This window comes from Periplaneta americana, chromosome 12 (genome assembly GCF_040183065.1).
Source record: "Periplaneta americana isolate PAMFEO1 chromosome 12, P.americana_PAMFEO1_priV1, whole genome shotgun sequence".
Taxonomy (NCBI): domain Eukaryota; kingdom Metazoa; phylum Arthropoda; class Insecta; order Blattodea; family Blattidae; genus Periplaneta; species Periplaneta americana.
In genome coordinates, this window is record NC_091128.1 from 71,219,506 (window position 1) to 71,232,343 (window position 12,838).

Consider the following 12,838-nt stretch of genomic DNA (forward strand, 5'->3'; position numbering starts at 1 on the left):
GGGCAGCGTTGGAGATGATCCCTATTCATCGCTTCTTGAAGGTCACAAAGGGTACAGGTTGGATGTTGATAAATACCGAAACGGTGGAGATGCTGCGCCAAGCAGTCATGAACCTATAAAATATAGTTCCATAAATATTTCATTATAACTAATGTTTTTACACATACAATAAAACCTCATTAATCCGGACCCTTGTAAGTTGAACTTCGCTTAATCCGGACAGAAAAAAAAAAGACGAGTGTCGAAAAATTAAAGAATCTTGTTTTAAGACTTACTTTTATACATTAGAACTGGAATTACAATAATTACAATATTACACGTATACTATTAAAAATAAAGAAAATCCATTAAATTTGCATTAAAGTAATTAAACTATACAAACAAATATTATTATTGATTATACAAGCAAAAGTTTAAAGTATAAGAAGTAAAACCAGAATGCAAGGTTTTGAATGTGGCTAGAAGTCAGCAATTGCATTTGTCACATAGCTCTGTAACAGCTAAGAATATTTTTCCACTTGAGGTACCTCCGCGAATTATTAGCGAAGGAAATACATTCCAAACTGTTCCAAAAGAATATAGACTTGTACTTCAAACCAACTTCCGCAGCACGAGTTTCAAGTGATGCAAAGCCAGGTCCGTCGGGCAAATCATAATTATGGGCATCATGTGTGTACTGCATTGTGTATGTATTGCTTTACATTTTACTGTACTGTATTGTGTATTTAGGCCTATGCCTTTTAAATACACCGTAGTAAACTTGTTTTGTTGCTATAAACAGAGTTCTAATGTGCTTTCTACTGTTCTTTTGGGTTATTTCAGTTAATCTGCACTTTCGTTGAACTGGTCAACTTACCCCTTCCCCCAATTAGTCTGGATTAACGAGATTTTACTGTATCGTGTCAATTCAATTCAGTGCAGTGTAATTAACCATTATGCTAGATTAAAAAAAGCATATTGTGTACTTGATCTTTTCTGTTTATCACGGCATAGTAATACATTAGTATGGTTCTTGGCTTGGATAGATAATAGGCCTATCAGCTATAGCATGTTTCTGCTGGAATTTATGCCACAAGGAAAATGTTACTTTGATTGCAATTTATCACGTGAGCTACCTCGTCTTGTGTCATATGACCTTGTTGCATTAATGACACTGTTTGGGTTCGATCTGCTGTGAAAACAGTATGCTTTGGCATTGTCATAATGTAAACAACACAGAAAAGCAGTATTCTCAACTTGATTCCTTGGTCTAACCCTCACAACTGACCTGTGTCTCTAACTAGTAGTGAACGAATGTGTGCTTCAACAGGTAAATGTATGTAATGCGTTTCAGTTATCATACAAAGACAATTAAATGCAACATAAGTGGAAAGAGATGGTACATAAACTGCATAAGTGAAAATTATGCAAATCTTTTTTTTGACCCATGTATAATGAATGGAAAGCTATTAGTCTATAACTCCAACTGATTTAAAAGTTGAAGATAGAGAAAAGTTACAGCATGATGTTTTGTAAAAATTGTTGTCTTGGCCACCGTCTCAGGCTATTTATGCTTTGTTAGTCAGGGAAACCATTTTAATTTTAATTTCTTCTGCACTTATTTCTAGTTTGCATATTTTCTCCTTTGCATCTTAACTTATTAACCTCCACCTGTGTTGCATAGCTTTACTATTTCATGATATCTCATTTCATTCATAGAATTGAAGTACTGTTTTTTCCCTTTAGCAGAATTCTTCATTCATTGTATATATATATATATATATATATATATATATATATATATATATATATAGTACTATACATTGTATTTGGGCAAATCTCCTGTAAGATCTAAAATAGTAATAGGAAAGAGTATCATAGAACAGGTAAATGAATTTAAATTTTTGGGCGTTACCTTATATTATAAAGGAGACTATGATAAAAAAGAAAAAATAGAAAAATTTAATTACATAAATGGAACAATAAGAAGAACCCTGAAATCAAAAGCTAGAAAAGATACATTGTTAAAATTTTATAAGGTGATGTCAGTGCCCAGTTTACTATATGGAAGCGAAACATGGGTTATGAAAAAGAAAGATGCCTCTAGATTACAAACAAATGAGATGAAATTTTTTAGAAGCGTAGCAGGTTACAGGAAAATAGAACATAAAAGAAACGAAGAAATAAGAGAAGAACTTGAGATATATGAATTAAACAACAAAATAGAAGAATATAGAAATACATGGATGTGTCACATTTCAAGGATGCAGGAGGACAGGATACCTTATAAATTTTGGAAATATAAACCTCGGGGAAGAAGAAATATTGGAAGACCAGCCAAAAGATGGATGGACCAATTTCAGTAGCTGCTACAGGAATCAATTTCCTAATGCATGAAGGATGATGATGATGATGATGATGACGACGACGACATTGTATTTGAACCTCAAAATCTGTGCTTCAGTGGCTGACCATGATAATGTCTTTGAGAAAAATATTGGAATGCAAGAGGTCAAATGACTTTGTCAAATGCCTGGCATTACAAAGCAATAACGTTGCGTTTGAATGACCTATAGAACATTTGAAAGAGGATATCCGAAAATTTCGAATACTACCACTAGAGTGCTCCTAAGCACACAGCAGCATAAGTTGTAAGTAAGATAGGTTGCATGGGGAATGATGACCTGGTGCTTCAGTCCTGGCCACCGACATCTCCTGATATCACACCTTGTGATTTTGTTGTTGTGGGGATTCGTGAAAGATGCAGTTTATGTATCATTTCTTTCCACAAATCTGAATGCCCTAAGAAACTGTATCACAGCTGCGGTGAACTCAGTGATGCCAAGACATTCTTCGAGTGTAATTTCAAGGGCCCCGGAACAATTTTTCTCTTGAAATTATTCAAATCTGCTTTACTGGGAGCTTTACCTGCAAGACTAGATTTGCCTAATATATACGTCACTGTGTACGTTAACAGAAAACCACAATTCCAAGTCACACAGAGATTGTGTGCACTCGATGTGGGTCTCTGGCATTTCGTCAGCCCATGCGAGTTGTGTGGATATAAAGGGAAAAGTTGAGACGGTGCTGGGTGGAGTTCCCAGGTAGCTCAGTTGGTAAGAGCGCTGGTACATTCAACCAGAGGTCCCGGGATCGATACCCGGCCCCGGAACAATTTTTCCCTTGAAATTATTCAAATCTGCTTTACAGGGAGCTTTACCTGAAAGACTAGATTTGCATAATATATACGTCACTGTGTACATTAACAGAAAACCACAATTCCAAGTCACACAGAGATTGTGTGCACTCGATGTGGATCTCTGGCATTTTGTCAGCTCACGCGAGTTGTGTGGATATAAAGGGAAAAGTTGAGACTGTGTCGGGTGGAGTTCCCGGGTAGCTCAGTTGGTAAGAGCGCTGGTACATTCAACCAGAGGTCCCGGGATCGATACCTGGCCCCAGAACAATTTTTCCCTTGAAATTATTCAAATCTGCTTTATAGGGAGCTTTACCTGAAAGACTAGATTTGTTCTGATTATTTATCGAACATTTCTTGTGTTTGGCAGTATTTATTCTGCTGTTCAGTGATGGTGTAACTGTTCAGTGTTATTAATTTGCCCAGGTTCTGTAGATGTAGTGAGTATGTACTCTGTAAATATGCAAAGCAAATGAGTCAGATGCTAGTTTCAGAAATGATTAAGATTTTGATTTCTTGACAGGAGGAGTATGATGACGAAGATGACTGGAACCCTAGTAAAGCTGCAGGTGTTTGTCTAATGCTTCTTGCTACCTGCTGTGAAGATGACATTGTGCCATTTGTACTACCCTTTGTTAAAGATAATATCAAAAGTGCTGATTGGAGATACAGGGATGCTGCACTCATGGCTTTCGGTGAGTGGAATTGTTTCCGTTACAGCATAGTTGTAATAGGATTCCATTGTGTTCGAATTTAGGTGTGTAGTTTGTAAACTTTAGTGAATTTTACGGATTGGGATTGGTTACTTTATCTTCTCCTCCCACCCGCTCTCTGTGTGTGAAGAATTCCATATCTGAAGTGAGAATATCAGAAGCATTTTCACTATTTCTGGTGATAAGATGATAGCAAGGATAACAAACAACAGATTTTTAGCTAAGTGTGTCAATCCTGTTTTAAAATATGATTATTATTATTGGTTACGTAACCATAGTTAGAATGTAATTCTGGTGGACCATTTGTTATTGATGGTTACTAACATGGGTAGCTGACATCTCATTTAGCCATGATCAAGTCGGTGATAGCGCACGTTTCTACAAAGTGATAGAAGTAGAGCATCTGTGCTGCAAATCATGGTTTTAGTGAGCATATAAAAACGATTGTGTTTATTCTGTTACATCAAAACGAATGTATGTAGTATTTTCTTTGCTATTGTTCCTTCTATGACACAAAAGGTAAAATGTAAAGTGAAAGGAATACCTCATTTTTCTCATTTGGGGCTAACATCATAAAAATGTGACTAGTTGCAGGAAATGGGACTTAAAGTCGGATTTTTCATTTTTTTGTTTTTCGTGGTTTCTGAAAGAGGATGACATACTTAACATTAAAAAAAAATCATGGTTCTAGGTGCTATAGTTTTTAATATATTACTTATTGAATATTGATATTCCATTATGTACTTTTCGAGGAAAATGCAAATTAAAGTTTTCATTTGTTTTCTTAGCAACTATAAGAAAGATTTAGGTATTTATGAAGTATTGTGTAAAACTACATTCTAGTTTAATATATAAAAAAAGCCTACAGGTAGCACAAGATGTCAAAACATAGAAATGCAGTTTTTACACTGCAAATTCGTTATTTTGTTCTCCTGTAAAATTTCCTTTTACGACTTTAGGCCCCTTATCACGCAATGGGTCACAAATATAAATATATATATAGAAAACAAATGAAGGGTCAACACGTTTAGTCCAAATTTAGTAATTTATATATTTTAATTTAATTTAAAGTTAAAGTTTATATCTTTAAGATCCCATAGTCATACAGGGGAATAACTCGCTTGGTTCCACATTATAAGCATATTAAGGAAGGTCTTAAACGGGAAAAATCTGTCAGTTCTGCAAGTCTGTAAAAGCTCTCCTGAAAACTTTGCAAAATGTGACTAAACGTGTTTTTTCCCTGGACCCTTCAAATGGAATGTCCATGAAGGAAAAAAGAGGCATAGAAGAAAGTCGAAGTAAATTTCAATGTTGAAGAACCACTTCATAGAAAAAACAGGATTGTTTCCATTTGTAGAAATTTCCAAATGATTGCTCGTCTATTTCTGTAGAAATGATGCTGTAGATTTGCTCGTCTGTTTCTGTAGAAATGATGCTGTAGATTTCCATAAACTAAATCCCTCTGAAATTTTATATCACCTAAGTCCTCCAAAGACTAAAGAATCATATCCAGGAATACAACTTCATGCTCACAAGTCACCCCAATCCAAGTAGTCCAAGTACCGGATTCGAAATCATCAGCTATTGATTTGGCCTTCCTACCATTTGACAATCACTAATCATTTCCCTTATGTACTTGAATAAGGTCAGTTAAAGATAAATGATTAGCTTCCTGTTTAAGTCCTTCCAAGATTGATGCAGCATAAAAAATGGTTTACAAAGGGTTGATAGTTTTATCTAGTTATTACTGTGGAAGTTGATGAACATTGTCATTGATCTATTGATTATTCAGACAGAGACCTCTTTAAAAGCTGCCAATCTACACTACACCATGGAAAAAAAAAAGATGGTTTATTTAATGACGCTCGCAACTGCCGAGGTTATATCAGCATCGCCGGTGTGCTGGAATTTTGTCCCACAGGAGTTTTTTTACATGCCACTAAATCTAGTGACATGAGCCTGTCACATTTAAGCACACTTAAATGGCATCGACCTCTGCCGGGATCGACTCCGCAACCTTGGGCACAGAAGGCCAGTGCTATACCAACTGCACCACTCAGGGTGACTACACCATGGATTCCTTCTTTCTTCCAAACTTCTGTTCCTGAAGGGAATCGTAATAAGAATTTTTATTTTACAGTACTTGAAATCTTTTATGGTTATTCAAGCTTGAACTCAAGAATCAGTTTGTAATACACTTAAAATATTCCATAATAATTGTAATCTTCAGCTGTTTGGTTTGGAGCTGTTCTGGGGTTTGGATGTTACTATCCTTGCCAAGTTAAAACCTGACTGAAGATAATGGTAACTAGGGGCCAATCTAATGGACTCTGACTTAAGATAGTTTCTGCTTAATTCCATCACCTTGAACTGAGATGGAACCTGCATACCTTGAGTTAGAAGCAAGTACAATAACCACTAGATAGCTGAGACTTCAAAGATGATTTCAAGTGATGCCATAAATTAATATGTCTTCTGAATGAGTAAAAATCACGTCGCATTTGAAATAATGATCCAATAGAGGAAGTCCTTGACAAGATGGAAGGACCGAGTAAACCAAAATGTGAAACAGGTGTAATATTGTAAGCCATATTGATTATTACTTATTAAAGTCGTGGAGTTTATTGATTTAAGTTATTTTATTTTTCAGGCTCAATTCTTGGTGGTTTAGATCCTACGACTTTGAAACCACTTGTGGAACAAGCAATGCCAACATTAATAGAGTCTATGTATGACAGCAGTGTCGTCGTGAGGGATACTGCAGCTTGGACATTTGGTCGTGTTTGTGAAATAATCCCAGAGGCAGCCATCAATGAGACATATCTTAAGCCCCTGCTAGAGAGTCTGGTCAATGGGTTGAAATCAGAACCTCGAGTTGCAGCAAATGTATGTTGGGCATTTACTGGTCTTGCAGAAGCGAGCTACGAGCAGGCTGAAGGAAATGAAGAGCAAGCTCAGCCTGAAACATATTGTCTGTCACAGTACTTCGAGTTTATTGTACAGAGGCTATTGGAAACAACAGACAGGCATGATGGAGCACAGGTAAGATAATGTTAAAATGTGCCTTATTTGAAACATTTGACGTATATCTGCCGTACAGTACTGACTTCTATTGTCTTTAAAGAGAGAGATGCTTATTTGTGTAGAAAAATGGCAGACACATAAAAATATCAGAAAGTGAAATCTCAGTATAATGTGCATTAGGAAATAATATTATTTATACTTTATTTCGAAAAGTACATTTGATTCTACATTACTTACTTACAACTTACTTACAAATGGCTTTTAAGGAACCCGCAGGTTCATTGCCACCCTCACATAAGCCCGCCATCGGTCCCTATCCTGTGCAAGATTAATCCAGTCTCTATCATCATATCCCACCTCCCTCAAATCCATTTTAATATTATCCTCCCACCTGCGTCTCGGCCTCCCCAAAGGTCTTTTCCCCTCTGGTCTCCCAACTAACACTCTATATGCATTTCTGGATTTGCCCGTACGTGCTACATGCTCTCCCATCTCAAACGTCTGGATTTAATGTTCCTAATTATGTCAGGTGAAGAATACAATGTGTGCAGTTCTGCATTGTGTAACTTTCTCCGTTCTCCTGTAACTTCATCCTTCTTAGCCCCAAATATTTTGATTCTGTATTACATAATGCAAAATTATTCCACAACATTTCTTGTATACTACTGCTGTGTTTACTATCCATGTAAGTTTTAACTAACAAAAGAAATCAAGAGAAATACTAAAACTCCTTAATAGAGAAGGAAACTCAATAACCTTTTAATGAATCCCATCACATGTTAACATTTTCGGGAATGAAACTGCTACCTACTTGCTAAGAAGGAAGCAACACTACTTCAACCTCGCTGGACATAAAAACAGTGAAAAGGCTAGTAACGAATTGAATCCATGATCTATTTCACACAGAAGCATCGAAATTATCCCAGGACAAAATTTTGAGAAATATTAAAGAAAAGTGGGAGGTGAACAAAAACAAACCTAGAATAGAAGCAACAGTAACCTTCTGTCTAAACACTGAGCATGGCTGTCTAGCATCATGTCTATATCGCATGAAATTTAATAACTCTGAACACTGCACCATCTGCAAGGACCAAAGTACCAAAATGAATGGAGAACATCTACTTCAATACCGAAAACTGGAACCTAATCTCCAGAAGACTAAGAACCTCTCAAAATTGTACTGGAATGCCAGAAGACTCAGGGATTGAATCCTTATGTCTCGCCATCAGATAACAACAACAACAGTTTTACTGTAATATACAAGGTTAAGTGCCTGCATAATACAGGGTGAATCAAAAGTCTGGAACCATATAATTATCTTCCATATGCTTGATTTTCAATTACTATTGGTGTTACCAGTATTTGTAAGACCAAATGCTTGTTACCAGTATTTGTAAGACCAAATGCTCTACCAGTGACACATTCGATTCTAGCCCTGAGCTATCTCAAAAGCCGCCATTTTGAATGTAACTTTGAAATTTTAAATGGAAAAGGGGTCATGTAGGTACTCAAAATCATGTGAAATTTTCTGAGAAAAACAATGGTTCAATCCATTTTGAGATATCTCTAATCGTTTTCAAGTTATTTAAAGATAACTGTAATAATGACACAAACATTAGTTACTGCATCTACAGATATTTTGTAACATGGTACCATACTAAGTAGGCTTTGAAAAAAGTGTTTTTATGCAATTGTGGTAATCAACTTTTCCCGCTTTACTGTTTGGTTAACCTGTGACAGTTTCAATGCATTGTTGGGATTATTTGAAGCTTTTCTATAACAAATTTCTTGATTTTCATGATGACATTATCGAAAAAGGAAAGAATTGATACCGTTCTTCATTCTGGTAGGTTAAGTCACAGAAATGTTGCAGCAGACTGGACAAACAGTTCCTTGGACATTGGATTGATCGACGTGGACCAGTAGAATGACCGGCCAGGTCTCCAGATTTAACACCCCTTGATTTTTTCTTTTGGGGTTACATAAAGAGCTTGGTAGGATGAAAAGAAAATTGAGAATGTGAAACATTTAAAGAACGGTATCATTGAAGCTTGTGCTAAAGTCACCCCGGAAATGCTACAAAATGTTCTATCCACATTCTCAATAAGATGCATTCAAAATGGCGGCTTTTGAGATAGCTGAGGGCTAGAATCGAATGTATCACTGGTAGAGCATTTGATCTTACAAATACTGGTAACACCAATAGTAATCGAAAATCAAGCATATGGAAGATATTTATGTGGTTGCAGACTTTTGATTCACCCTGTTTATTTTTTTTGTCAATGATGTTGGTTAAACTTTCATGAAGTATACTCCCTGTGTTACTAATTTCAATAACAAAGTAATATTTTTATTGATTTTTATGACTTTATCACACCTTTCAGATAAGATTTAAATATTTCGTTGATATGTAAATTTCCTTCAAAAATTGAAAATCAAAAGAAAGGTGAAGACTTGGTCTTCTTTAGCGTTCTAATATCACTTTCACCTTTGGATTTAGACCTATTAATGTAATTTTATAACATGAAAGTCATTTTAATTGTCTGATATTGCGAAATACAGCTAATATAATTAAGGCATTCATTGCAAGAGGTAAGAGTTTAAAGCATTTTTAGAACGGAAATTTTTGCGTTATAAAACAAACCACTATATTTCAATAGCATATTAAAAGTGCCCTGTTTATTTCGCTATATTCTGACCCATTATTGCAGAGGATAATTATTTTATTGTAATATTATTTATGTGGAGAATGGAATTACATTTATACTTCTGTTTCACACACATTGTTTCCTTTTTTGCCCCCTAGAGGCCTCTGTGGTCTTATGCAATGTTCTGCAGTGATAGCTACACTCTCAATTGAGACATCTGTCTGTAAAGTAAGGAAACTGGTGGGACAAGGTATATTTGAGTGGTAATTATTCCCTTCTTTGCCCCCTAGGGGCCTCTGTGGTTTTATGCAATGTTCTGCAGTGATAGTTACACTCTCAATTGAGACGTCTATCTGTAAAGAAACCTGGTGGGAGAAGTTATATTTGGATGGTAATTGTTTCCTCCTTTGTCCCCTAGAGGCCTCTGTGATCTGATGTAATGTTCTGCAGTGATAACTACACTCTCATTTGAGACATCTGTAAAGTAAGGAAACCTGATGGGACAAGGTACATTTGAGTGGTAATTTTGTGTCAGTGACTTAGATTTTTTTGTGTGGTATAAATCTATGACCAAAGCACATGAAGGTAATCTCTCAGAACCTATAGAAACGAAATCTGGAGTAAGACAAGGGTGTATTCTCTCCCCAACATTGTTTCTGATGGTGTTAGATAGAACTATGAGAAGGGTTATAGGAAAAAGGAAAAGAGGAATTCAATGGGATATTAACAATCATCTGGAAGACCTTGACTTTGCAGATGATATATGTTTGCTAGCACAGAGATTTAGGTATATGGAAGCTAAAGTTGAGAAATTACAAGAGGAAGTAGGAAATGTTGGATTGAAGATAAACTCCTCTAAGACAAAACACATGAGGGTAAATTGTAATAATAAAAATAAATTGACAGTAAATGATATAGAAATAGAAGAAGTGGATACTTTTCTATACCTGGAAAGTGTGGTTACAAAAACAGGTGGAGCGGAAGAAGATGTGAAAAGATGTATTCGGCTAGCAAATGGAGCATTTGTACAGCTATATCCCATATGGCGGAATAACATCTCATTGAAGACAAAGCTCAGACTGTTTAACACAAATGTAAAATCAGTCCTCCTCTATGGTTGTGAAACATGGAAAATTACGGATGTAATAAATAAAAAGATACAGGCGTTCGTCAACAGATGTCTGAGACATATTCTAAATATAAGATGGCCGGAAATAATAGCAAATGAAGAACTGTGGAGAAGAACTAACCAATCGCAAATATGTTACCAAATAAAACAAAGAAAATGGAATTGGATAGGCCACACGCTGAGAAAGCCAGATGGAGCTATTGAGAAGACTGCAATTGATTGGAATCCACAAGGAGTAGGGAAGAGAGGATGGCCTAGAAAAACATGGAAACGATCAATAGAGGAGGAAGTAGAGAGATGTGGGAAAAGCTGGAAAGACGTGAAACAGATGGCTGGCGACAGAGTACGCTGGAGGAACTTTACTGCTGCCCTATGTTCCACCTAGGAACAACATGATACAAGAAAAAGAAAGAAGATAAATCTATGACACCAGGGTCGGGGAAAGCCTCTCCCAGAGAGCTCAACCTCTCCCCTTACCTGAGTTGCTCTTATGCAGACTGCTCTATTTACAATACGAGTTTACCACCCCTGTATGACACTTTTAAAAATCTATTGCTTTTGGTTGAGTTTCAACCTGTAATACTTAGTCTACAAGCAAGTAAGATCAGTATTGTGTCACCAAGGGTTACTCTTTTATATTATGTTCGAAAACTTGTCTTGTCTAGACTTCCATTTTATTTCATAAGGGAGGCTTGTAGAGAAAATATGACATTTTTGGACAAAAAATTGATTTTTTTCTTTTATTCTGTAAATGGTTCTTAATACCCTGTTCTACATGTTTGCAGAGTTTCAAGGGCGTAAAGCAATTTTATTGGAAACCCTATAATGATCTGCATACTTGAAGTGTCAAGTTTAAAGCCATTTTTCTCCGCTATAATATTTTGTGTATTTCTCTTCATTCAGATTAATTACTAAGGCTTCTACAATTTTGTGGCTAAGAAGCTGATTTTTTTTTTTTGTGTATATTCTCCCTCTACCATGGTTAACTATTTTATACATGGACTTTTTCTAACTCTCCAACTTTTAAAGAAAAAAATGTATATGATATAAACAAAATAATTTTTAAAGAATGTTGTTATTTTACAAATGATTTTTTTCTCTATAATATGACATTATTTTAAAAATAATTACATGCAGAGTTATCTTTCTAACATAGTAGTGGTACTGAATAAAAAATATTGAAACTGGTTGAACGAAATTTGTATGAGGAGTAATATTTTGAAAATTTGCTCGCTTTCTTTTTTTAATTTAATAACTAAAAAAAAATAATTATGATGAAAGGTATTTGGTTGCAAAGATTCATGTGTGTACCAAAAATTAAAGCTGTTTCTTAAAAAATGTAGAAAATGTAATTTTCTGTATAGTCCCTCTTAAGCAGTAAAATGAGTTTTTATTTTACCATGTCCTGGAACTTAATGTCTACTTTTGAACATTGAAATATCGTTTGTATACTTAATGGATAAGTTAAAAAAAAAGTACCCTGAAAAGGAATTATGGTAAACTTAATAATGAAAACTAAGACAGTGTGTACAATTGTGTGATCCACAGGCCAACCTACGTTCAGCAGCTTATGAGGCACTGATGGAAATGGTAAAAAATTCTCCAAGGGACTGCTATGTCACTGTGCAGAGGACCACGATGGTTATCTTGGACCGATTGCAGCAGGTGCTGCAGATGGAAACCCATATTCAGAGTCACAGTGACCGAGCTCAGTACAATGACTTGCAGAGTCTGCTTTGTGCTACACTTCAGGTATGACAATATAACTAACCCTCATAATATCACTATCATGCCAGACAGGTTTGTTCATCTTTTAAGTCACTGACAACCAACTGGCTGCTCGCGGTGCAGTGTGAAGGTATTGAGCATGGTGCGAGCAGAGCAGTGTACAAGTTGGACACGTACAGGTTGTCCTCGTTAGCAGTGGTGTCTCATAGATTGGCACCAGTTTGTCGTGGAAAGAAGCCATTAAAGCGAAGGCCTTTGGCGCCAACAAACAATTTTAATCCTGAATGGGAATATTGATGATACTCCCAAAGATGTGCAACTGGAACTAATCAACTTGAAATGTGGCATCGAGTTGGCTGATAGTTACAGGAACAGACGTAGTTTGCTAGACTTTTACAGCCGATTTTCCAAGTCAAGATTC

The 12,838-nt window shown here is 35.9% G+C and overlaps 1 protein-coding gene across 5 annotated transcripts in view; it reads left to right on the plus strand.

Annotated features, from left to right (window-relative positions):
* The window catches only part of Fs(2)Ket (Importin subunit beta Fs(2)Ket), a 123,823-nt gene that overhangs the window by 25,959 nt on the left and 85,026 nt on the right, over positions 1 to 12,838 (plus strand). For all 5 annotated transcript variants that reach the window (XM_069841523.1, XM_069841519.1, XM_069841520.1 and 2 more), the window contains exons 7-9: positions 3,699 to 3,870; positions 6,539 to 6,930; positions 12,238 to 12,441. In XM_069841523.1, coding sequence (XP_069697624.1) covers positions 3,699 to 3,870; positions 6,539 to 6,930; positions 12,238 to 12,441 — 768 coding nt within the window. The remainder of the gene's footprint in view (positions 1 to 3,698; positions 3,871 to 6,538; positions 6,931 to 12,237; positions 12,442 to 12,838) is intronic.